Source organism: Calypte anna, chromosome 2, assembly GCF_003957555.1.
Source record: "Calypte anna isolate BGI_N300 chromosome 2, bCalAnn1_v1.p, whole genome shotgun sequence".
In the NCBI taxonomy this organism is placed as follows: Eukaryota; Metazoa; Chordata; class Aves; order Apodiformes; family Trochilidae; genus Calypte; species Calypte anna.
The window spans coordinates 137,913,067-137,937,787 of record NC_044245.1 but is presented as its reverse complement, the minus strand read 5'-3'; the positions used below and the strand labels follow the sequence as shown (position 1 = coordinate 137,937,787).

The following is a 24,721-nucleotide window of genomic DNA, read 5'->3' as shown; positions in this document are numbered from 1 at the left end:
TATGACCTCTGCTTCTCAAAATTGTATGCATATGTGTAATTGTAAAAATGGTGGCAGTCAAGTTTAAGCCAATGTTAAGTGTTGATTATTATATAATTTGAGCAAAACTGATGAACAGCTTGGCTTGGTGGGTATTTTTTGCTGGAGAGAGCATTATTTTCTTTCGTGCTGAAATACACAGAGTACTTTTACAGATTTAAGCTCCATTTATAAACATATCTTTGCCAGTATGGTCATTTTTTTATTCCTATGTTTTTTCTATTTTTTCTTTTTTAATAGAAATAAGAAGAAAAAGATTCCACTGATGAATGGAGAAGAGGTGGACATGGACCTTTCTGCTATGGAGTAAGTAAGCTGGGTGGAATATCTCACCTGAGACTGATCCATATTCCTTTTTTTCAACCATGCTCTTTTGAAGGATTTATTTGTAATGTTGTACTCCATTATATGGCTGACAAATTTCAAGACTGTACTACATTTCTTTGCCTTCTGTGACACTTTTCTTCTGTAGCTGGGAAAATGCTGGTGAAGTGTAAAATGTATGGGCTGACTACTATAACCAATTCTTTAAAAAATCTTAGGCATGATAAAATGGTAAAAAAATCACTTAGTTCTTTTTTACATATTTCTATTGATAATCTTTCAGCAGAATTTATAGGTAAAATGTAAATACAAACTTGCTTGAAATTAGGAACTGTTTTTGTTGAAGCTCAAAGAAGACCATTTAACTAGCACTAGGATAGAAATATTCCTGAAATCTGTGGTTAATTCCAAAAGAATGCTTTTAGATTGAAAATATGTGAAATGCTTCATACTGGCATTAATTTGAGTTGGAAGTGTTTTAGCTCTTCAGAACTGAATTCTTTCTCAATGTAAATACTCTCTCTACCTTTACGTTCCCTGAACTGGAGCCAGTGGTGCTTTGAAAAATACTGGAGGTATTAATACCTTCTGCTGGCTGAGAGAACTAAATAATCTACTCTTGAAAAGTGATAGTGTCTCTTTGAAGAAGGATAGATTAATTGCTACCTTAAAAGTGTTGGAAGTTCTCATAAATCCAACCTCATCTAAAATATGAGAAATTATTCTATATAGGGCATTTTAATTGAGTAAGTAGTTATTATAATTTCTTTATGATACTTGACATATCAATAAATAGGTTTATAATTGTGTTCTGGTCAGTTATGTTCAGGTAGCCATTGCACTACACTGAGCTGAGACCATGTCAGTCACTTAGGCTTTCTTTAGCTGCAGTGCTGTCATTCTTTTGTCAAGTGGGTTCCTTTGCTCCAAGGATATATGATAGTTTGTTCTTGACTGTTCTTCTAAATCCTATGTGTGTACTTTTCACTTCCCTTTTTTTCTCTAGCTAGTATTTTAACAGTTATTCTCTGTATTCTGCAAATGCATATAGAAATATGCATCATGCTTATTTTTATAATTATGCTCTTTTTAATCATTCCAAACTCTCCTAATTACCTGTCTGTATTTTTCTGTTCTAATTTTATGTTGAAAACTGAGTAAGAGACTTTATTATATAGTTTGTATATGTTTCTCCCATAAATAACTTGTGCAGTCATGGTGCTATGTGAATACTAAAGGATAAAATGCTGCTTTGGGTGGAATGCATCTGAGTAATTTTATTTTTAGAACTAAAATTTTAATCCTGTCTTTTGATACTTGCACTTTCGTTGTCATCTGACTTTGCAGTTCTATGCATTTGCATGGTTACCTTTGCCAGCTTTCAACATCATGGCATGTTTATGTTCATATCTATTGGTAAAAAATAATATGCAGTAAAAAGGGTGTTTACTACTAGATTTTCTTTGTGGGATTTTTTTTTTTTGTAGTCTTAACTATAGAAGGTGATAAAGTGCTGCTTACCCATGAAAGTTATGGTGTCCGAGGAAGTAGAACTAAATATATTAAGACTGTACAGTAGTGTACCATGAACTCAGGTCTGTAGGTTAAAAATACTAAAACACTGTATTCACTTTGACATATTAGAGGTTTGGACAGATTACCTGGGGAGGCTGTAGAATTGCTATCCTAGAAGCAAGAGGTTGGACCAGGTGACTCTTAACTTTGATTCTTTTATATTTCTTTGACTGTAAATACTTAAAAAACAACTCATATAAAGAACATTTTTTTATATTTCTGTGGTCTTGAGATGTTGTAAACTATTTAATGTTTTTCATGTCTGTCTTAGTGCTGATTCCCCTTTGCTCTGGATAAGAATAGACCCTGATATGTCAGTTTTGAGGAAGGTAGAGTTTGAACAAGCTGATTTCATGTGGCAGTATCAGCTTCGATATGAAAGAGATGTAGTTGCCCAAGAAGAAGCCATTCTGGCACTGGAAAAATTCCCTACTCCAGCGTCTCGGCTGGCACTGACTGATATACTTGAACAAGAACAATGTTTCTACAGAGTGAGAATGATGGCCTGCTTCTGCCTTGCAAAGGTGAGGGGGTGGTACATGGAGGTAAGGGAAGAAGCCTGCCTTGTAAATGTTTGAAAATTGGTGAAAACTCATCACAGTTCTTAAACTGGCTTGATATTTAGCTTCTTAACTGTGTTTGCCAAGTATTTTTAACATGACTGATTTGAAAGGAAAGCTGTATTATTTTAGTCTGTAAATGGAGACTGCAGCAGGCTTTCGTAATTGTCAAAATTGAGATGTCAGACATAAAAACCACAAGGGATTTTTCCAGATTTCATTAAGAAGCAGAAATAAAAGCCTTTTGTTTAATCTTTTTCAGAGCCAATATGTATTTTTTCATTTTACTGGGAAGTTCCTTGGACTGTGTTTTGAGAACTCTGAAGTGCTGAACTTATCTGTATGTCTCATGGGAATTCAGAGTGCTGCTCAATATTGTTTCAGGTTGAATAGGGGCACAAAATAAACATTATGTTGGTCTGTAATTAAATGTTAAAATCCCAAATAATTGTGTTGAAAAGGGAGGATTATTTTTTCTGTTTGTTTAGACAGAAATTTAGCATTAAGAATGAATATTACAGAACCACATAAAACAACCAAGTAGAAACACACAAGAAAAAGAATTTCTGAAAAGGCATGTTATTGGCATACTTTTATAGACATAAAGGCATACTTATTGACAATTTGTAGAGTTCAGATTATTAGCATATATCTTGCTTTCTGCTGTATACTTTTTGAGAATTATCAGTACCTGGAGAGAAATAAATCTTCTGGGTATATTTTTGAAAATCAAAATCCAAAAAACGCTTGTGACAAAGTATCTTAATAAAAAGAAACACTGTGTAATACTGTCACTGTGCATGCTAGTATTGGTAATGCCATTAGCTGACTTAAAAATATGCATGTTTCATAAGGAATTCACTTGGAATATTAAGAAGTGCATATTTGACAGGTAAATGATAAAAAAGCAGTTGTTACAGTGTCCAAATGCAATAGTGGGATTTTTCTGTCTTTCAATTCTTGGGCAGTTGTGCTGCAGATAATCATAACCATTTTTGCTCAGTTGTAATTAGAGCTAGGATTTCTATGGATAAGGTTGTTTACTTAAAGAAACAAGGTTATAAAGCTAAGCAAAAAGTATGGCTGTGACATTGAGCCAAGGTAAAGAAGCATGGCAGGACAGAGTTGTAGGTATGTTTATGTAAGTTACCTTGGAGGAAAGTCTAATATTCCTTGTTCCAACATTGGGGTGTTAGGAAGAATCACTTCCTGTTGTCACTAACTCAGTTTAATTTGCACAACTTGTAAATATTCAGCATTTGTGTTCTTTATTGAAAGAAAAGTCAAAGCCCTCATCTTATTCAGGGTAGGGTGCTCTTTTGGTGATTTGCAACTTCAGGATTGCAGTTATAGGTGTTCTTTGTGTACTAATGTTGATAGAGACAAATGACAGGTAAAAATGAAATTATAAAACTGAATTTACTACACTTTATAAATTTACATTATATTTTGTAAAACAGCACTCCAGCCTCTCAGTCATAAAGTATCCAGGTAAGATTTAAATCCTTATTGCTAGAGAAGCTTATAGATGTATATGTGTGCATCACACACACTTTGAGTAGCTCATGACAGGTAGCCCACAGAGGAAGGACAAAACAAAGTCACACTGGTAGCTCCCAGAAATATGCAAGGTCATTTTCCATTCAGCTCCATTGCAGTGCTGGTGATGTGCTACAAGGTTTTAAAAAGCAACATAAACTCCTCCCCTCTCAAAACAAAGAGGAGTTTCACAGCTGTGTATGACAGTTACATCTTAGGCCAGTTTTTTATGTTATATCAAATACAAGGCTGCAGAGCTGGAGTGTTCCTCCAATATTTTTAAATAGAAATAATGCAAGAAAGGGTACGTGCATTATGATGGGGGAAATGTGCAAATGCATTTCACTCAGAATGTATGGTGTATTTGTAGGACAGGTAAAATACTTTGGGTCTGTCAGTATTTACAAAGGAATTCAAATGAGTCAGAACACATTATGCTGAAATACAATGATTTAACCACTGTTGATTTAATTAGAAAATACTGCTTTTCATGTATAGATTTTCCAAAATGAAATGGTTAAAATAAGTAGAAGTTAAAAAATACTTTAAACCTTACACCCCAATATTAATAAAATAGTGAATATCTTGTAAATATAGTAGCCTTTGATATATTTTTGGAGCTGAGTTTTATTTTATACTGCTACATAAATTTCACATTTGCAGTTTTAAGTTCATCCTCATGGTTTCTAAGCAGTCGTTGGGATTAAACTTCCTCTGCAGGAAGAACCATTAGGTAGTTTACAGAAAAAGCTATTTTTAGTTCAAAAACTTCAGCTATTGAAAAGGGAACATCTAGTCTGACCACAATGTTTTCTCTCTCTGACTTTCCTTTGAAGCCTGACTTAAGTGGGAAAATGGTTTTTAGTAATAAAGGGCCCATCTTATGTAAGAGCAATGGTGAAATGGATTGCTACCCATCTTCAGATAGCCTCTGGCTTTTCTTTTTCTTAGTGCATGTGTAGCACCCTTTGAAACAAGCTAAAAATTCAGAAGGAAATAATCTAATTAATTTTCTTCTGTGTGAAAACAGATTTTTCCTTAGTTTGTGTTGAGTCTGTAACAATGGAATCTCTTCTTACACTGTAGAATGCACTGGGCACACACGGTAACACACACACACGCACACACACAGTCTGAGTCTGTCATTAGGCACAGGCACTCTTCTTGTCCATTGGGCTTTCATTGCTCTGTACAGCAGTGGAGGTTTGAAACCCAGGATGCTTGGAAGTTACAAAAGCAGGTTTTTTGCAAGTGAAAACTTAGCTAATATAAGATAATACTTTGATTCAAATAAATATATCTTTTCAGGACAGTATGTTCTTGGCAATTACCCTTTTTGGTTATGGGAAATGTGTTTTTTTCTATAGCCAAACTAAACTTGCAGTGATGGTGTTAATATCATTTCCCTTCTCCCTTAATTATACAGATTGCAAATTCCATGGTGAGTACATGGACAGGACCACCAGCCATGAAGTCACTCTTTACCCGAATGTTTTGTTGTAAGACTTGTCCAAACATTGTGAAGACCAACAACTTCATGAATTTTCAAAGCTACTTTTTGCAGAAGGTAAAATACATTATTTTCACCCAACTTGTCAGAAAAAATGTCAAAATGCAAAAATATTACTACAGTTGACAACTACAGAAACATGGAAAGCAGAGTTCTTTACTCTTCATAAAATTCTAGCTATTTCTTTCTTATATGTCATCTGCTTATTCCAGCATAGTAAGAAAATAATTTTAACAAAATCTTAGCAACTTTTTTTCAAAGATTTGTTGTTGTAAAACTGTTAATTGCTTTTCAGGCTGTAACTATCAGTAATGTAAGAATTATCTTAGTATTAATTTTCTTTCACAGACTATGCCTGTTGCCATGGCCCTTCTGAGAGATGTTCATAACCTCTGTCCTAAGGAGGTTTTAATGTTTATTTTGGATTTGATCAAGTATAATGATAACAGAAAGAATAAGGTAAAGAATGTGTTTATTTTAACCTCTCTTTTTTGTTGAAGAAAGCCTGAGTTAATATACTGCATGATGGTTTATACTGCTAATGTAAACATATGGCTAGAAGAGCTGATGAAAAGGTGATACACTAAAATAAACTGTAAATGTTACAGAATGTTCTGTAGCTGACATTTCTATGGCAGCATTTCTTGGATTTTTAAAAGCTCTTTGTGCTTGTTGACTTACTAAGGACCTGCCTGCCTTTCTTTGTGCACATACTTTTCTTACTTCACTCTTTCATTCAAAACACCTGTGTGTTTTGAGAAAATGTACATGAAGCTAACATGTAGCATGCAAAATTAAGTACTGGTTTGCTGGGTTGTTTTTTTCACCTTGAGAAAAGTATTTTAAAGACTAAGGAAATTAAAAAAATAATAAATTACCAATATACGGGGCTCTGGGGTCCTGGATTCTGAGTATCAGCTCTTATTTCACAGAACTGGATTGGCTTCAACTAATTAAGTAGTATATGAAACCCAGGTTAATATTGTTCATTCACTAAATTGAAGCATCTGAGTTGGAAATGTTGTCATCTAAAGTTCCTTCCCATACAGACTAACTCTGAAGCATGGTTAGAGGACCTTTATGATCCTGAGATGATATAAAATTTCATCTCCCTATCTACAGAGGTATCAGAACTGTCATGATTGGAAAAGACCTCTAAGATCACTGTGCCCAGCCATCAACATTCTGCCCCCACCCCCAAAAAAAAGAAAAAACTCACAATGTGAACTAGAGCAATTCCTGAATTGCCTTATCACTACATGGTTTTTAAGTACCTCGAGGTATGGTGACACCACCACCTCAGCAGCCCATTCCAGTGCCTAACTACTCTCTCAAGAAAAAGATTCTTCCTAATATTTAGCCTAAACCTCCTCTGGTTTCAGACTATTTTCTCTAGTCCTCTTGTTTTTTCATTTGAGATGCCGCCACCCACCTCCCTACAGCCTCCTTTCAGGTAGCCCTAGAGAGCAATAAGGTCTCCTCTCAGCCTCCTCTGAACTAGACAATCCCAGTGTCTTCTCACAGGACTTGTTCTTCAGACTGTTGTCCTGCTAGCCACTCTATTCCTCATACAAGCCAGGATGGTGTTGGCCTTTTTGGCCACCTGGGCACATTGCTGACTCATATTCAGCTGGGTGTCAACCAACAGTCCCAGGTCCTTCTCTGTCTGGCAGCTTTCTAGCTACAGTTTAATTGCCAGGCCTCACTTTCTTGTGTGTAGAAGCACACAGTTTAACAAGACACTTGTTGCAAAATTAGTAAAATGAGAGGATGGTAGGGGGTGGAGAGGTAGAGAGGCACATGAATGCAAGCACCAGTAGTTGCAGAATGAGTAAGGCTAACATCTCCCCACTACCAAAGGAGAGAACTTGCCTCACTTTTCCACATGGATTTGGCATTTTAGGATTAATCTAAAATATATTTGGTTTAGATTAAATTATCTAATATTCAAATCTGGTATTTTTTTATACTTCTAAAATTTTATTTTTATACTTTTTGCTTCTTACTAAGTTAACATTACCTCCAAATGCCAGAACAATGGTAGGGGTGAAAATGTGAGTCCAGGTAAAAAGAGCAAATAAAGAAGCAAGAATTTCCTTACTAAGTAGCAGTGAGCTCATTGGTTCACCTCAGAAGTTTGTGAACTTGCTATCTAGATAAACTGTCAGGTTTTCTGAGGTGCTAAGCACCCCTTAACCTCGGTAACTTTAGTACTGAATACAGAAGCAGGTAGTTTCAGATGCTGACATTTAGAAAAAATAGCATTTATTTTCTGAATCTGTAAAATTTTCAATGCCTGTTTTTTCTGTTTTTATTAAATAATTTATTAGTATTAATATACTGATATCACTATTAATATACTTATTGCAGAGTGAAGATTAACGATTAATAATATGTCTGCTTAATCACTGAAATCCATTTTCAGAAGAAATTTGTTTTGCTTTCTTACGCAGTTTCTCATGTGGTTTTTGCTTTAAGCTCTTGTTCTGTAACAGTGCTTTAGTATTTTTTAACTTTTAGAGAGTATATGTTGTTATGTTTGCTTGTGTTTAAATGCTGTTTTCATCTAGTTTTCAGACAACTACTATCGTGCTGAGCTGATCGATGCCCTGGCCAACTCTGTAACTCCTGCAGTCAGTGTGAACAATGAGGTTCGAACACTGGATAACTTAAATCCCGATGTCCGACTTATTCTTGAGGAAATTACTCGGTTCCTAAATATGGAGAAACTTCTTCCCAGTTACAGACATACAATAACAGTCAGGTGAGGTTTAATCATTGCTGTGCACATGAAGAGAACAGATGCAGTAATGCTACTTTTTTGGTGATTTTGTATCTTTCTGTAGTCAGTATCTGCAACTTGTGTCACTTAATCTTAAATGTCAAATTCCTTTCAATTTCCAAGAGCTTATGCTGAAGGTTTGTCTTGCAATATTTGCAGTACACAACATCATCAGAGCCATGTTATTTCTCTAAGTTAGTACGGTTCCACTGAAATCAAACAATGGATTTGACACAGTGGGACATTTTGTATTTCTGTGTAATTCAGAGTTAATGAGAGATTGATGTTAATGGTGTCAAAGTAACGTGTTAATTTGGATAATTCAGTTCTCGAAAAAATTGCAGTACTTGATTTTGAAGAAAGTAATTTTAGTCTTCTTGGCAGACATTCTAGAAATCTTATGCATATTTTGCCTTTCTGCCACATCTAGCTGCTTAAAAGCTATTCGAGTGCTTCAGAAGAATGGCCATGTCCCAAGTGATCCTGCTCTCTTCAAGTCATATGCAGAGTATGGGCACTTTGTAGATGTCCGAATAGCAGCATTGGAGGCTGTTGTTGATTACACAAAAGGTACTTTTTCCAATTATTTTGTCTCTTTGTAACGTGATTAATACTGGATTGAAATATTTTCCACCAGAAGAGCTTGTGTGATGACAGGTGTACTGATAAGAAGCTGAGATTGCTATTTAATGCTTTGTCTTAGAAAATGCAAGTGTTAATGAAGATGTGATGAGCATTGTTTCTCTGTGTCTTGTAAATTTAATCAGATACCTAGATTTTGAAATAATGAGTAAACAGCACATTGAGTAGTGGCAAGAGGTTTTGGTAAGTTCTTCTAATGCTTCATTTTCGTTGATTTTGATTCAGTTGAGTTCAGCCACAATTGCTAGTCAAAGTTCTTGTGTTTGTTTTACCTTCTTGCTAATCTCTTTTGTTTTGATTTTTTGCTTGCATCTTACAGTTACAAATTTTGGACTCAGGTTATTTTAATGGTTACTTGTTGATTCTGCTTTGCCATTCCTTATACATAACATGTCTGTGAGATGTTTCCATTCTTTTAATATTGGTTTTATCTTAGCTGACCATTGTGGGGCCTTTCTTAAATACTATTTGAAGCTGAAGTTCAATCTTGACAGATTTTCTAGAGACAGAAATTATAGCTTTAATGATTTGTATTTTATAAAATTAATTTAGTAGTACATTGGCCTGTTCATTTATTTCGGTAAGTCTTTCTCTGTTCAGCAGATTTGTGACAGTTCTTGTGTTTGAAAGGTTATCCCTATCAAAGTGGCCAAATCCTTCTGTTCTTCCTTTGTAAGCAGATTTGGGATTCTAAGCTTCTAATTATTCTGCCTCAAACTTCATGTTTTAATTTTCATGGAAAGTAATGGAGAGTTTCCTTTGGATTTTTTGCATCAATAATTTTCTTCTTTTTTATTAATTTGCTATTACTGCTCTCATTCTGTCCAAAGACTTCACAGACTAGATGGGCAACAGGAGGTTTTAAAGCAATTGGAGCCTTTGAGTGAATGCATCTGGTGGAATTCAGACACACACATACAGACTGAGACCAGACTGTCATACAGAAAAAAATAGTAACTTCAAGGGAGGCTGTGCAGTGAACATCACTCTCAGACTCAATCCTCAGTCTTCTAATTCACCAGGCATTCTGGATGCATAACCCACTGTGTACGTACTACATTTGGTGACCCAGTGAGTGACATCCAGCTAGAAGTCTGCTGATGCTGTGCATCTTGCTCCCTGTTAGGCTGCTCGTTTTGTTTCTCCCTTCATGGAGTATTAGTGGAAAGATTTACTGGAGAAAGGAAAGCTTACTCATCAGCCTGCTTTCTTTAGAATAATCTCACTAATTCATCCCACCCTTTGGAAAGACAAACTGATAGAAATAATATTTTTTCATTAAATTCTTGACCTTTTAGGGATGTTGTTTATAGTTAGCAACTCACTTGGGTAAGAAGGTTTTTGTACTGTGAAGTAATATAGTACATCTTTAAAATGGCTTATTAAGTGAGTTGCTGTATAAGCAAGATAATAGAAGTTGTTTGAAATAGTCTACAGGAAGAGTAAAAATCAATAGAAAGATTACTTAAAGAAATTTATGATTGAGCTGGACATAATTTTTGATTGAGCTCACTGTGAGATCTGGGAATGATGGATTAGAGTATTACTGTACCTAACTGACTTACCCTTGCCAATGGCTTTTTCTCTGGTGCATAGGTAGCAGATGTAAATATTTATTTGCTATAAAGGCACTACAATTCACAACACAGCCTACTATTTAGCTGGTCATCAGTATAATTTTTCAAATACAGCCTTCCAGCCTCTGCTCCTGCTCTAAGACTGGAAAGTTCTTAGTGGAGGGGTAAATCTGGAAACTCAGTGAGCTAACTGACTTCTTCAGCTACCCATATAGAAGTTAGCAACAAGTCCCTAAACCTGGCTTTGGAAGGAGCAATGATTGTCCATCTGTTGCCAAGAGGTCTGATTCTCATTGTTCCCAGTTACCTGGTTTCCAGTTCATATTGGATATAAGCCAGCAGCTATCAAATGCCAATTTCTTGTGCCAAAGCTGGCTTTTTAACACTTCTTGTGAAGAAGCTGGCAGATTTTTTAAATTTCCATAAAAAGGAAAGTCTGTATTTTTGGGGGCAGTGTGGAACTCTGTTTTTCTATCAACTCTCAGGGCAGAGTAGCACTGTCTTTTTTAAAATTACTTTAAAAGAAATAATTTCACCATGGAACTGAGTAAGTTGTTTTCTTTGCTGTTAATAGTAAGGCTTTTTTTGAGACACTCTAGTTCTGTAAAATGTTTGAGGCACCATACAAGGACTTGGACAGTTGATCTAAATTGGCTTGAAGTGAACAGATTTAACTCTTTGAAAGTTAGCTTCTGGTAGTTGTATGACTCTTAATAGTTTCATGTATACAACAAAGCATTTATGTATAGAGTTAGAAACCATTCTAAATAAGTATCCTTTAATTTCCAATATCAGGCTTGTTAACATATAGGGTCTCAGAGATGCTCTAGTGAGAACTAATACACTATCTCTTGTAATATGAAAGACTCTCATGACTATTTTTACTTCAGAAAGCAATCACTTGTTTTTATGTTTACCAGAAGTGTGAAAATCTATAGAACTTCTCTTCTTACAGCTTTCTCCTAGACAAACTGGCAGAGTACAGAAAGGATGCATGGCCTGTGGCATGTGTAGGAAATTGGGTCATGGGCTTCACTCATGCTGGCAATCAGTGGGTTTTATTCAGGCTGGCAACCTGTCACAAGTGGGGTCCCCCAGGGTACATCTTCATAAATGTTCTGGACAAGAGCACTGAAAGCAGCCTCACTGAGTTTGCTAGTGACCCTGTATTGGGTGGTGAGATGGACGTGTCAGAAGGATGAACCATCTTAAGGAAAATGGGACAGGCTGGAAGAGTGGTCATGCCCAAACTGTATGAAGTTCAAGAAAGACAAGTGCAAGGTCATCCACCTGGGTCAGCATAACCAAAGAGCCCAACACAGGCTGGGATCTGTGGCTGGGGATCAGCATTGCAACTCTACATTGGGACCTGCAGATCTTGGTGGACAACAAGCAGAGTATGAGTCAGGAGCAAGCCTCTGCAGGAGTGAGGGCAAATCATACTTTGGGCTGCATCTGCCAGGGGCATTACTATCAGGGGTAGAGATGTGACCTGATCATCCCACTCTACTCAGTTCTTGTTAAGCCACACCTGGAGTACTCTGTCCAGTGTTAGCCTGCACAAATCAAAAAGATGTGAAGAAACTGAAGATGGGGTCCAAAGGAGGACCACAAAGGTTGTGGAGGATCAGAGAATTAGCAAACCTGTCCTCTGAGGGAAGACTGAAGGAGTTAGGGGGTTTCTCCCAGGAGAAGTCTGAAGGACACATCCAATGCAATACGCCAGTACTTAAATGGCAGCTCCAAAGAGGATGGAGTCTCTCTCTTCACAAGAAGCCACATGGATAAGGGGCAAAAGGGACAAGTTGCACCAGGAGAGGCTTCCTCTTGATGTCTAGGCATAAATTTTTTATAGGGAGAACATGAAATCTATGAAACAACTTCCCCAGGGATGTGGTAGAGTTTCTTTTGATGGAGGTTTTCAAGAAGAAATTGGACAGGGTGCTAGACAGTGTCATCTAGGCTCCTTTTGCCGTGAAAAGTCCCTTCCATGCTGGACTGTTGTATGATTATTATGGCTAATAAGATTTGTTCTGCACAAGGTCAGGTTTAATTTGTTGTTGCTCCCAAAAATGTTTTGTAGTTGCTGTATGAATTGGAAGTGCAGGTTAAATGCATCAGTAGCAAAGCTTTGGAAGTCTATCATGCCTAGTTAACACTATAAGGCCAATAGCAGGGAAGACTTAATTTATTTCAAGCACAAATAAGTTTAAGAAGCAACAAATAGGTTTTTTCCTTTTTTACCACAGAAATGTGGTGTTTCTTGGTTCTTGTATCCAGTGCTATCAGCCTAAAGGATTAATCTCCCAAACTTCATATTTTCTAATCAAAACCCAAAAATGGATTTTTAAATCCATTTTGTTAGCAGTCAGAAGCTTGTCCTAGGCATAGCTTTGCAAAGATTTCTTCAATTTTTCAGTAAACCTGAGATTGCAGTTTTGGTCTAAATGGATGCAGATTTGCTCTAGAATCATCGAAAACTGTGTAGCTGTGGTCTAAATGGTGCAGAATGTGAGATAACACATTCTGCCTCTAAACAGTGCTTGTCAGTGCCCAGTTCAGTGCCTCACCCATATAACCTTTTTTGCTTGGATAGTGGGAAGAGCAGAGCTCACTTGCAGGTGACCTCTAAAATATTATTCAGCCACCTTCTATGCAGTACTATAATGTAGTTTTTAATTGCTTGGCTGCCTCTTCCCAACCCAGGAAGAGATATTAGGTTTTATTTGTCCAAAGTATTTAAAGAACTTGTAATGAAAGTCAAGTGTTGATTCTCATAAAATAAATTAATGGCTCCTTTTTAAAAGCAACTTAAACTAGTGAGAAAAGAAGGGAATAACAGGTATTAGAACTGATTGAACTAAAAAGGTTGGGTTTAGAAACTGTTGACTGAAAACTGAGATCAGGAAGGAGAGTTGAATTGTGATATTTAAAGCTGAAAATACAGTAGGCTTGGGGAAGAAAGAAATACATTGCTGGGATCACAAAATGGAAAGCAGCTGAAATGTTTTTGGAGTTGTCTATACAGTAATGATTAATGCACCCCAAATTCAAAATTAAAGCCTAGCCAAGCTCTTAATTGTTTTGAGCAACTGTATTTGAGAATACTGTAAAATCTTACAATTATGCACCTGAGAAAAAGATTATAAAAATTCTTTATTTTTTTGTGTAATCTGCAATGATGATACCCTGTGTTGTTTCTTATTTTTCAGTGTTACTCTGACAATGAAAGGAATTTTGTAATGTAATTTAAACAGCATTGTGCCATTGTTAAATGACATTGTTTCCAACAATATCAGGCAGCAATTTTCTAGAAACATGTGCTGATAAGTTTCAAAATACTTTTTCATTTCAAATTGCACTGATTGTAAAAGCATAAGGAAGGCTACTGAGAGGAGTGTGCTAGTAGTTTTGTATAAGCCATGTAGTCATCCTCTTTCTGTCCTGTTCATAGATAATCCTACACAGATTATGTGTGAGAATTGTGTATTCTCTGTCCCCTACAGAAAAAATTATACTTCTGATTGTATTTATATCCTGGATGGAAAGGATATTTGAATATGTTCATTTTAGGAAGCACACAATATCAATAGGATCATTTACTCTATGATCTTCCTTGTCAGCGTTCACAAGTGACAGAATTACCTGCTGATGATCAAGTTGGTGGTTATTGAACAATTGAAGTATGAAGGAGCTGTGTGCATGTTTCTTTTTTGGTGTAAAGTAAACCACATTTTACTTAGATTTTGTGCTATAATTGGTAAAATTCCTCTTTTGTTGCAGTGATCCAGGCTCTTTGTGTGCTAATTCAGTAATTTTTGATTGTTCTGATCAAAATCCTTCTGATTTATATATATATATATATGTCCGTGTGTGTGTGTATTATATATATATCTTTGGCATTTTATGTGATTTTTCTTTACAGTTGATAGGAGCTATGAAGAACTACAGTGGCTGCTTACTATGGTTCAGAATGATCCTGTACCATACATAAGGTTAGTGAGTTAATAAAGGATTAATATTTTTAGTAGTGCTGGAACTACTATATAAACTTAGCCTGAAATCACTGGAGCAGATCAAATTTTTAACTGATTAATACTTCTTCATAAAATTGTTTTTACTTCATGTTATTTTCTGTAAATGGAAACGTGATATGTCAACAGTTCACACCTCCAAAATTAATGTACTCTGTTCTTATTCTCCATTACATTATTTTTTCTTCAATATTTTACCCCCGTGGTGAAAATTTGAAGTTAGAGGTTGTTTCCTGATCATAAATAAAGTATATAAATCTGATGTTGCATATAGCAAAAAAGTGATATTTAGAAAAAACAAAGGTTGAGATGCAGTGCACACCATGTTTTACCAGTAAGGAGTGTAAAGCAATTGTTAGACTGTAGATGGGGTGAAAGGATAACATGTGAAAATAGAGTGTCATTTCTAGTATTGCCTGTTCCAAGTTTGTTTTCAACAGGGAGTGATTGGATATTTTAGCACATTCAATGTAAGCCTTTGAACAGCAAGGTTCACAATCATTGTTTTCCCTCAACACTTTTTGCTTATGACCAACATTAACATATTGAATTTAAAAGACTAATAATATTCTTCTTAATCTCTCTATAGTTGCTTTTTAAAAAACTTACTGCAAGATTGTTATTTATTTCTAGCATTCTTGTTAATGAAAGTAGATACATTTGACTCACTAGAGGAGGTTTAGCTTCAGTCTAGGAAGGAGATTTCACTCGATTTGGATCTTTTTTAAAGAAGAGCTTAAATTTTGACTTGAGTACTATATATAAGCCTCCTCTAAAAGAAAAGAAAAAAAATCTGTAAGAGTTTTCTTGTCCCAAATGTGCAAGACAGCAAAGGGAAAGCTGGCTATACAGGGAAAACAGTTAAAATAATAAGTAATAATTATTACTTATTAAATAATTACTTATTAAATAATTATTCTCATTCATAAAATGTTTTCAAAGCCAAGTTTAAAGAAAGGGCAGGAAATGTATCCTGCTTTCATCTCAGTGTGTAAATACTGTAAACAACATAGTAAACACATTATTTGTATACAGTAGGGTAACTTAAGAGGTGACATTTCCAGAGGAGTGTGCACCTCACTGGTTTTGGTCTTGCCATGTTGCATCAGTCGTAAGCATTTGGAGTTGTTTAAAAATTCTTTGGTCTCAGTATCTAGTGAGTTTACTTACCAGGGTTGCTCCTTCTCTGGAGTTATCAAGTCAGAGGGCAAAAAAAAGATGATGATTAAACAGAGGAGATACATGGAGCCACAGTTTTGTACCTAATTTAAAACTCATGTCTAAAAAAAATCCTGATGCTTTGCAACTTACTTTTCATCTTGCAGTTATTTTGCTGTTGTTAAGTCAGTGTCTATGCATATTGTGGGCAGAAGAAAGAGCTAAAAGCATGAAATTTTTAAAATTTTGGAAGAAATTCCGTACTTGAATAAGTTTAAAAATATTGCAGACTGAACAGACTGTATTCTTAGTGTGTTCATTTGGATTTAAGATATTTTTTTTTGTGTTCTTCTCAGGCATAAGATTCTGGATATGCTGACTAAGAATCCACCTTTTACCAAGAACATGGAGTCTCCTTTATGTAACGAAGCTTTGGTAGATCAGCTTTGGAAACTAATGAATTCAGGTTGATTTGTTGGTTGCTTGTTGTTTTTTGTTTGTGTTGTTTTGGTTTTTTTTTTTCTAATTTTAAATTCTGTTTGAAGTTAGTTAAAAGTCTTGCATCAGAATATGCTGAGTTCTCCCTTTTGAGAATTACAAATTGAAAGTTCAGGCTCAGAAGGTCAGTGTCATGTGTGTATCACCAGAGCTTTCTGGTGACACAGAGTACCAAACCTTGTTTTTCCTTCTTTTGTCTGCTACTCTAGTAGTAGGTATCTACTACTGCAGTATGCTTTATATATTTTGACATAGAACGATTCTATGACCCAGACATTCAAAGCAAATGTTTCCTCAAATGATGGTGTCCTCTGTTACCTCTTTTTTTTTAGTTTGCTATAGATTAAATAGTCTGTCCTCTTTTACTGAACTCTGAGAGAATGAGAGGATATTTGTATAGATAACTGAAAATGAGATATTTAGAAGTGCATTATAAATCTAAGACTCAATTTGCCTTGTGTGATTAGGAAAGATCCTAATGAGAGAAGGGCTTGCATCTTTACCATTGACCTGTTTTTCATTACTGAAGCAGTTTTATCCAGACCTTACAAACTGCCCTTTAACATCTGGCACATTCCTACACAGATTACATATAAACGTTTATATAGCTTTTTTAGGTCATCGAAGGCTGTCTGTTCCCTGCGTAGCATTATTTTTAATGTTTAAAAGTTTACAGCTACACTCCAGGGGCTGAAGTGGGGAGACTACTAGTAGTTTAGTTTTGTAGGATTTGCCAAGTGTCAGGCACAGAAAATAAACAGTTTTGAGAGAGAGAGTTTGTTTTCCCTTTTTCTTGAAAGAAGAGTGTGTGCAGTGTTACTTGCAAGCATTACTTCTTTTTGGAAGTAACAAATAGGGTATACATTCTTATGATTCGTGGGCCTTTAAGTACTTAAATTTCTACACATCAAGATGACATAATGTTTTCATTTATTTTCTGTAAGGGATAACTGTAGCATCCCAGGGTGCCTAAAAAATGTTAATGTGAGACAAGTTATTAGCAGAGTCTAAAGCTGCATAATTCTAGAATCATGAGTTTCTTTGATTTAACATGAGCATGTGCAGTACAAACCAGACTCTGCCTAGTATATTTAATCTTTTTTTTTCCCTTCTGTGTTAATCTGCATTAAATTTGTAATACTTACATTTTCCAAAGCTTGCAGAGAAATTTAGCAACCAAATGTTTAGGCTTAGCTTTTTTACTTGGAAAAGGAGAGACATACTGAATGGGAATTCATCATATCATACCATGTACTAATGTAAGAAGCTGAGTAAATTATTTATTGTTAAAATATAATATTTTTAAATTAATATTTGTGAATGTGTCATTGTCTGGAGAATATTTTGATGCTAGAAATGCCCAGATTAATATTGATATTGTTTAGTCCTTACCCAGCTGTTTGTGAAACTCATGAGTTACTTGTAACTAGGTAAGCGTAAGAACAGCTAAGACTTCTCAAAACACTATTTAGCCCCATGAAACACAGAATTTACAGGGACATATCTTGTAATTTTTTTTGTGCTAAGTCTTGCACAGCCACATTAACATGGCAATTGGCACATCTGTCTCTTGTTTACCAGATATAGTTCTATTCCTGCTGTGGAACAATATGTTCAATAAACCTGCAATCAGTCAAGAATTGGGCTGAGTTAACACCAAAATCACTGTATTTTCAACCCTGCACCAGATGTTAGATGTCTTGCTGCTGTGATTGGTGCCAAACATACTTTGACCACTTGTGTATGAAGATACAAAAGCAGTGCTCAGTGAAAAATAAAATCAGCGAAGCATTGCTCTGGGCAGGAGGAATACATATCTCCAGTGTGAATTCAGATTAAAATATTGAGTATTCAGGGAAGTACATGACTTCACAGTGACATCAAAAAGCGTGTTTATGCATTACTGGTTTGTGTTCTCTATCAATGTGGTTTCCAGAAGGTACAAATCTCAGTCATACTTAGGGCTTCTACATTTCATGGAATACAGAAGAACTGTGACAAAATTCAGATACGGAAAGGCAGGTTGGTGACAGAATGTTCTATTTAATTGTCCAATACCACAATATAAAGTGAATTTTTAAAAATAAAGCATGTGAGTGTTAATATTTTTATTTTATTTTTCGTTATGTTATTATAGCACTTTGTTTCCCACTCTTGTACTACTAAACATGTCCATGTTACAGTCTGCACAATTTAAATCCTTCCTTTAAACAGGATGTGGCAGATGAGTTTGAGTCAGGTAAGAGTCAGGAATAAAGAGGGAAGTGTATCTTAAGCACTGAAAATGTCATACTCTTGTGGATCCAGGTCACTGAAAGTGTTTTATTTGTGGGGGAGGAGAAGATTGTGTCTCTGTGTTAACTGTAATCTCTTTTGGATTTCAGGAACTTCACATGACTGGAGGTTACGATGTGGTGCTGTGGACCTCTATTTCACACTGTTTGGCCTCAGTAGACCTTCTTGTTTACCATTACCAGAGCTTGGACTTGTTCTTAATCTGAAAGAAAAGAAGGCTGTGCTTAATCCAACGATTATCCCTGAATCAGTTGCAAATAATCAGGAACCTGTGAACAATACTAACAATCATGGACAGTTAGTAGGATTTCAGAACACCGTAAGCACAAACCATCTGCATACATCCCCTTCAGCTGGCTCTGAGTTCTTGCATTGGTTGCAGATTTCATTTTTATTGTGTGCAGGCTTCTCACGCTTTACCTAAGCTGCCTTTATTTCTTGTTACTCTTTATTCCTTCCATTTGAACAGCTGGGATAAGCCATGACTTTTTTCATACTTTTTTTAACCATTTTGCATAGTGTATGCAAGCTTTTTACTTGTTTTTTTCTTGTTTCATCATTCCTGTTTTTTATGAAACTTTACTTTTTCTGTATTGCTTATGAGATACGAAGTGATTCACAGAAATGTTTGATGCTGTGATGAAAACTTTTAAATAGGCTAAGAATATTGCTTATTAGGAAAACCAAAATCGTTTGTCAGTGTATTTGTTACATCTTTAATATACATAGATACACCTCTTTTTAAACAGCTTTGAGATGTGGAAGTTAGAACTTTTAACACATCTTCATTGAACACTTGAATCTGATGACTTAGCAGTGTGCTCTGAAGGATTTGTTACAACTTCTGGAAAATGGAAACAGTTAGGTTTGGTACCTCGCTAGCTCTGGAGGCTTCAGTCCTAATCTAGTATGTAGTTAGAAAATGGATTGTAACAAGTGTGTTCACATCACACTTTTCTTAAGAGTAATTGCCACATCTGCAAGACTTTTTGTTCAACAAATTTAATTATGAGGGAAAAATTTCACTAAACAGGGAAATGATTAATAGGCTTCTTAACAGTGTCAAAAACTACATTTGATTGAAACTACTTGGGAGTAAATCCAGAAAGAGAATGTGAACATGTAGTTGGCATGTTTGAAACTCTTTCCACCTTTTTGAATGGAATAGTGTACTGTTAATTTATCCATCCCATAGTTAAATAAGTTTTAACTATACATTTAATCAGAGGTATACTCAGGGTGCTTGTTATCACAGACAAAATTATGATGGAGTCAAATATCATTAGATCTATCCTACATATTTACAGAACATGTAGTAAGTCCTAACTTACTTCACATACACAAGAGAATTAAATAGCAGGAGACACATTGGCAGATTTTTAGGCTACAATTCCATGAACATTCTGACTTCTTTAATGGCCAGAATAAATTAAAAAATTTCCTCTCAACCCTTATTTTTCTTATACTGTCCTCTCCCCTGTGCTAGCACATTTGCTGCTGCATAATAAACTGGATCAGGGGAGGATCTGGTTGAAATATGCCTTAATTATGAAAATATATTTCCTGCTGGGCCAGCTTCCTGGTCCACTTCATTGTGTTATTACACAGATGCTTGTGGCAGCCCAGGGCAAATGTGTGAGGAAGGGGAATAGGCTGCTGCTTTTAACAGCAGTAATGGCTGGCACTAGTCTGAAAATACAGCACTAGTATAAGCCTCCATTCACACTTAATCCCTCATATCTTCACCTATCCCTCACATCCATTCTGATAGCATTTACCTTGTTAAGGTTACCATTTTCATTGTAACCCCCAGAATTCAGGGAACTGATTTCCCTTGAAAAAAACTCTGATCTGTAGTATAAAGCAAAGGCTGCCTCTCACATCAGCAAGTTTGTGGGGATGGAGTGCCCTTTTTAAGGGTAGAGGAAGAGTTCAGTGGAGCAGAGTATGATCTTCAGAGTCTCTAATACAACTTTTATCTAGTTTTTAGTGGGCTTTTAAATATGTCTGCTTCTGTAGGTGCTTTTTTTTCCCCTCTGTAAGAACACCTGTCTCATATTGTAATGACTGTATGCGTAACTTCGTTGACTCTCCTGATATTTTTATATTTATTTGGTCCTGTTTTTTTGATAATCTGAGCAGTAAATCACAAAAGAGTTTAACTCTTTTTTATTAAATACTGTCATGAAATTAAAAAACCTCCCCAAGATGTAAGTGCTCATTTTGACTTGCATTCAACAAAGTAAGCTTTAGTTTTTAAAGCTAAGTTAAAGATGATGTAGCTAAATCCCATGTGTGGATCAGAGTCTGTCACCATTCTTCAGCTGAGATTTGGACTAAGGAGAGTCTGCAAGGCACAGATTTATAGAAAGACTATTCAGAGGCAGCAAATGTTGTTGCACACCAACAGTACCATGATTGTGAGAAGGGACAGAAAAGATGCCAATGCTAGATATGCAGAGGGAGCAGGGGTAGAAGTAAAGAGAAACTATGTTTGTAGGAGAGGTTGGCACAAATCCACGCAGGGTTTTAGAAAAAACATTTATGCCAGAACTACAGGGAAAACTTTGTTCAAATCACCCACTTTAGTCAGAAGTGTTCTCAGCTATCAGGTCTCTTTTAGGCTGAAACATGGCTCTTGCTATCTTCTAATTTTGGTCTTTTAATGCTGCTTCAGGAGGATGATCATCTTATTAAGGAAACAGCATCCAGCATTTCTGGTCATCAGCAGGGGGTGAAGAGGAAGGCTGATATGCCACTCGGGTCTCCATTGGAGCCAGGGCAAATACTAGAGAAGAATGAAGACAGTAAAGTCAAACTCAAAATCAGAGTAAGAAATGGAAATTCAACTTGCACAATATGTAGGGTATTCAGAATAACAGCAATGGCTTCTGCTGACTTCCCTTAAAGCTGTGTTCAAACAAAGGACGTGTATATGTGTGCAGTAATTATTACACTTAGTTTGGCAAAATTATTTTCCATCAGATTCTTTATTGGCTGGCAAGAACTCAAGTTGACAGTAAATGCTCTAATTCACACAGCTTTATGGTAAATTAGAAAGAAGAAAAGACACTGATCCTTTTTAATTTTATTGAAATTTATTCCTTTGCAGTGGTAGATATCAATTCCTTTCCCTCTCACCCCCAGTTTACCTCAAAGCCAAATATTTTAAGTTCTGATAAATTATATTCCTGTGAATTATTAGCATCTGCTTATGTTTTTTTCCTGATATCTTAGTTCTCAAACTCTCAAGAAGAGGAAGAGATTGATATGGACACAGTTCATGACAGTCAAGCCTTTATTTACCATCACTTGAATATGTTGGAGAGACCGTCCACACCAGGTATGAGGAAATTTATCGGCATAAATTACAGTAAGAGTTTTTCAACCATTTCAGTCGTGAGGTTCTTTTGATACTGCTTGCTTCCATACATACAGTGCTGGTGTTAAATGTTAACTGGATTCAAGGAAGCATGTAAAGGTTGCATAAGAACATTTCTTTACTTTCCAGTATATTTATAGATAACTGTGTACATACGGATTTTCATAAATATCTAAGTAAGGTGATTATGTATCATGCTTAAAAAGGTGAAAAGCTGAGGAAGGAATAACATAACATAAAGCTGAACTAAAACCCCATAGGTAGGTAGGTAAAAATTATTTTGCCATAATTTCCATTTTAAAAATAGTAATTTTGAGGACTAAGTTGAAAAAAAAAATAGCAAGACTCTTCAGGAAGAAAAAAATCTCAAGTTTTAACATTTATTAAAATCTATCGTTAAAAACCATACCGCCCTCAGAGATGCTTAGAACAGCTTTCTGAGGTTGAAAATATTGCATCTATGAGTAAAATGGTTTCATTTCAAGCACTTCTTTTACAACTTAGTATCTTCTTCATAAAATATTTGGCAAAATTACTTCTTAAAGGACAGTGTTTCTTAGAAACTTTAATGAAGGCTCAACTTCATTGATGAACTTCCACCCTTTATCACTAGCAAAGAAATTAAGTGGTTAGTCTTATTTTCTCAAAATATTTTAACTTCATTTCTAAAGGTTAGTTCCAGAATGAGCCAGTAGGGCTAAGATGAGGTAGTGTGGCCATGTGACAAAAAGTGTGAGAGATCTGTGGGACACAGATTGGAAAGTTTTAAGGTTGCAGTACTGGAATCTTTAGAAGTGAAGCATTTGTCCTTAGAATTAGGATTCAGGATAATTACCCTTTTTCTTGTTTTTTTCTTTTTACCTAGTGGTTGCCTAATGTAAAGCACAAGTAGACCTTAGCAGCAGGATCTGGGAGGTTGGTTCCATGTTGGGTGCTCTAGGTTGTGAGCTAAGCTGACAGACCACCTCATCTGCTTTCCCTGTGACTGGCAATTGAGTGGCCTGTTTAAGAGAAGGGCTGGTGGATGTTCCTGCTCTGAATATCCTCCTGGGGCTGGTGGTACTGGCTGGGGGTGTGGGGGTGTGGAAGCTGTGGGCTCACACTCCCTTAGGGCCCAGCACTTATGTTCTTACTTCCTTGGCAGATGATCTAGCCACTCAGGGGTTTTTTCTTTTTTTTTTTTTTTTTTTTAAAGGTAGCTGCTGTAACTGCTTAGCTAACAAAATAAGTTCATACAGGGACATAAAACAAAGGGAGTTCTAGTTTCTGGATTCCAGATGGGCTTTGGTTAATGACACGTGCCTGTGCAGCTCCACCAGGATGGATTTGTTGAGATATGTAGAGTAGCAAAACTCACAACTTGTTTGCCTAAATCGTAGCCTTTTAGCAGAGTAAAGAGGAAGGCTGCACACAGGTCACTCTCCTGAATTTAGGAGCTTAATTCCACACAGCCTTTACTTCAGACCACTCAGTGCTGATTTGAATTTTGTCCTCAGTGTTATGGTCAGCCACCACATTTCTGTTACGGCAAAGAATGACACATCCAGGGCATGCGAGTGTGAAGCTGATCCACTGAGGATTAGTATTTATAACTCTTACAAGATATTTTGCAACAAATTTTTTTACTAGATTTACACACTCTACGGAATATAAAGTCATAAACAAAACTCTGCCAAATAACTTCACAAATAGGACTTACGGGACCCTCTGTACGCCAGCTCTGTGCTCCAGGACTGTTGCATATGATGTTTGCACTGGAGTTCAGAAGGGGTAAGGTTTGATCATGAGTGGAGTAATGGCTAATTGACTGTTGCTTTTGGAGACCTGTAGCAGACAAAAGCTACTTTGAGTTGTACTTGTGTGCTAAATGCCCTTCTCACCACTGAGGCGTTCAGCACACCAGAATACATTTTCTTTCCTAGGTAATAAATGAGACAGGTGCTGGATTTTGCCACAGAAATAATTTTAAAGTATAAGCCTTTGAGAAGCATTCTTTTGAAACACTTCAGATTAACTTCATTTTCTCTGGTTTGTGCAGTTAGAAACAGTTCCACTTCAGATATTCTTTGCTTCTAAAATTTCACCTGTTTCTTATTCATAACATTTTTTATAGAAGCAGAGATATATGAATTTCAGGCTCAGTAAGTAAAGACAGTTCAATAGCATACAGCTGCTAAGGAATGCCAAACAGATGGGGAAAAATAAAAGCATATGTAAATAAAACTGTTCACACATAGGAGTGTTCTGTTTTACAGACAAATCACAGACAGTATTTCTTGAGGGCCTTTGAGGTTTTGCAGCAGTGATGAAGAAGGGGTGCACTTCAGTCACTGGTTATTCTGAAACAGATTGACAATGAGTTCTGAAATGGTCTCAGCATCTTGCTAGTAAATCTGTAAGATCTTTTATCTGCCTCAGTTCTGTTATTCATACTTGGAAGGCAGCAATCTCTGAGTCCATACTCAGTCTTTCTCTCACAGCTGTGGGTTATGTCCCCTCATGTCACATGAAGTGTTAGGTCATCAGCCAAACACAGCCTGCAAACAGCAGCTGCCAAGAGGAAGTTCATGTTGGGTCTAAATCCTGCAGTATCTATGTTTTGTTTTTGTTTTTTGTTGTTTACACTCCGTACATCACTCTGAATGCTAATTTGTATTTGCTTAAGTTGATATAACCCACAAAAAGCCAGGAAAATACTCTTTTCCTTTAAAAGCTTTTCCCCTTTTGGTTCTGCTTATGGATATGACAGGTTAGTGTTGAGATGCTGCAAGAGCAATAAAAGTCTTGTACTACAGTTTTTGCAGGA

At 36.1% G+C, this 24,721-nt stretch overlaps 1 protein-coding gene across 5 annotated transcripts in view; it reads left to right on the top strand.

The window, feature by feature from the left end:
* Positions 1 to 24,721, top strand: part of TAF2 (TATA-box binding protein associated factor 2) — a 58,287-nt gene that overhangs the window by 25,215 nt on the left and 8,351 nt on the right. For 3 of the 5 annotated variants that reach the window (XM_030444806.1, XM_030444807.1, XM_030444805.1), the window contains 11 exons: positions 280 to 345; positions 2,210 to 2,462; positions 5,464 to 5,604; positions 5,896 to 6,006; positions 8,118 to 8,311; positions 8,760 to 8,899; positions 14,474 to 14,543; positions 16,097 to 16,206; positions 18,623 to 18,852; positions 21,211 to 21,363; positions 21,771 to 21,876. In XM_030444806.1, the coding sequence (XP_030300666.1) occupies positions 280 to 345; positions 2,210 to 2,462; positions 5,464 to 5,604; positions 5,896 to 6,006; positions 8,118 to 8,311; positions 8,760 to 8,899; positions 14,474 to 14,543; positions 16,097 to 16,206; positions 18,623 to 18,852; positions 21,211 to 21,363; positions 21,771 to 21,876 (1,574 nt within the window). The remainder of the gene's footprint in view (positions 1 to 279; positions 346 to 2,209; positions 2,463 to 5,463; positions 5,605 to 5,895; positions 6,007 to 8,117; positions 8,312 to 8,759; positions 8,900 to 14,473; positions 14,544 to 16,096; positions 16,207 to 18,622; positions 18,853 to 21,210; positions 21,364 to 21,770; positions 21,877 to 24,721) is intronic. The other 2 variants (XM_030444809.1, XM_030444808.1) reach the window with 1 other exon arrangement.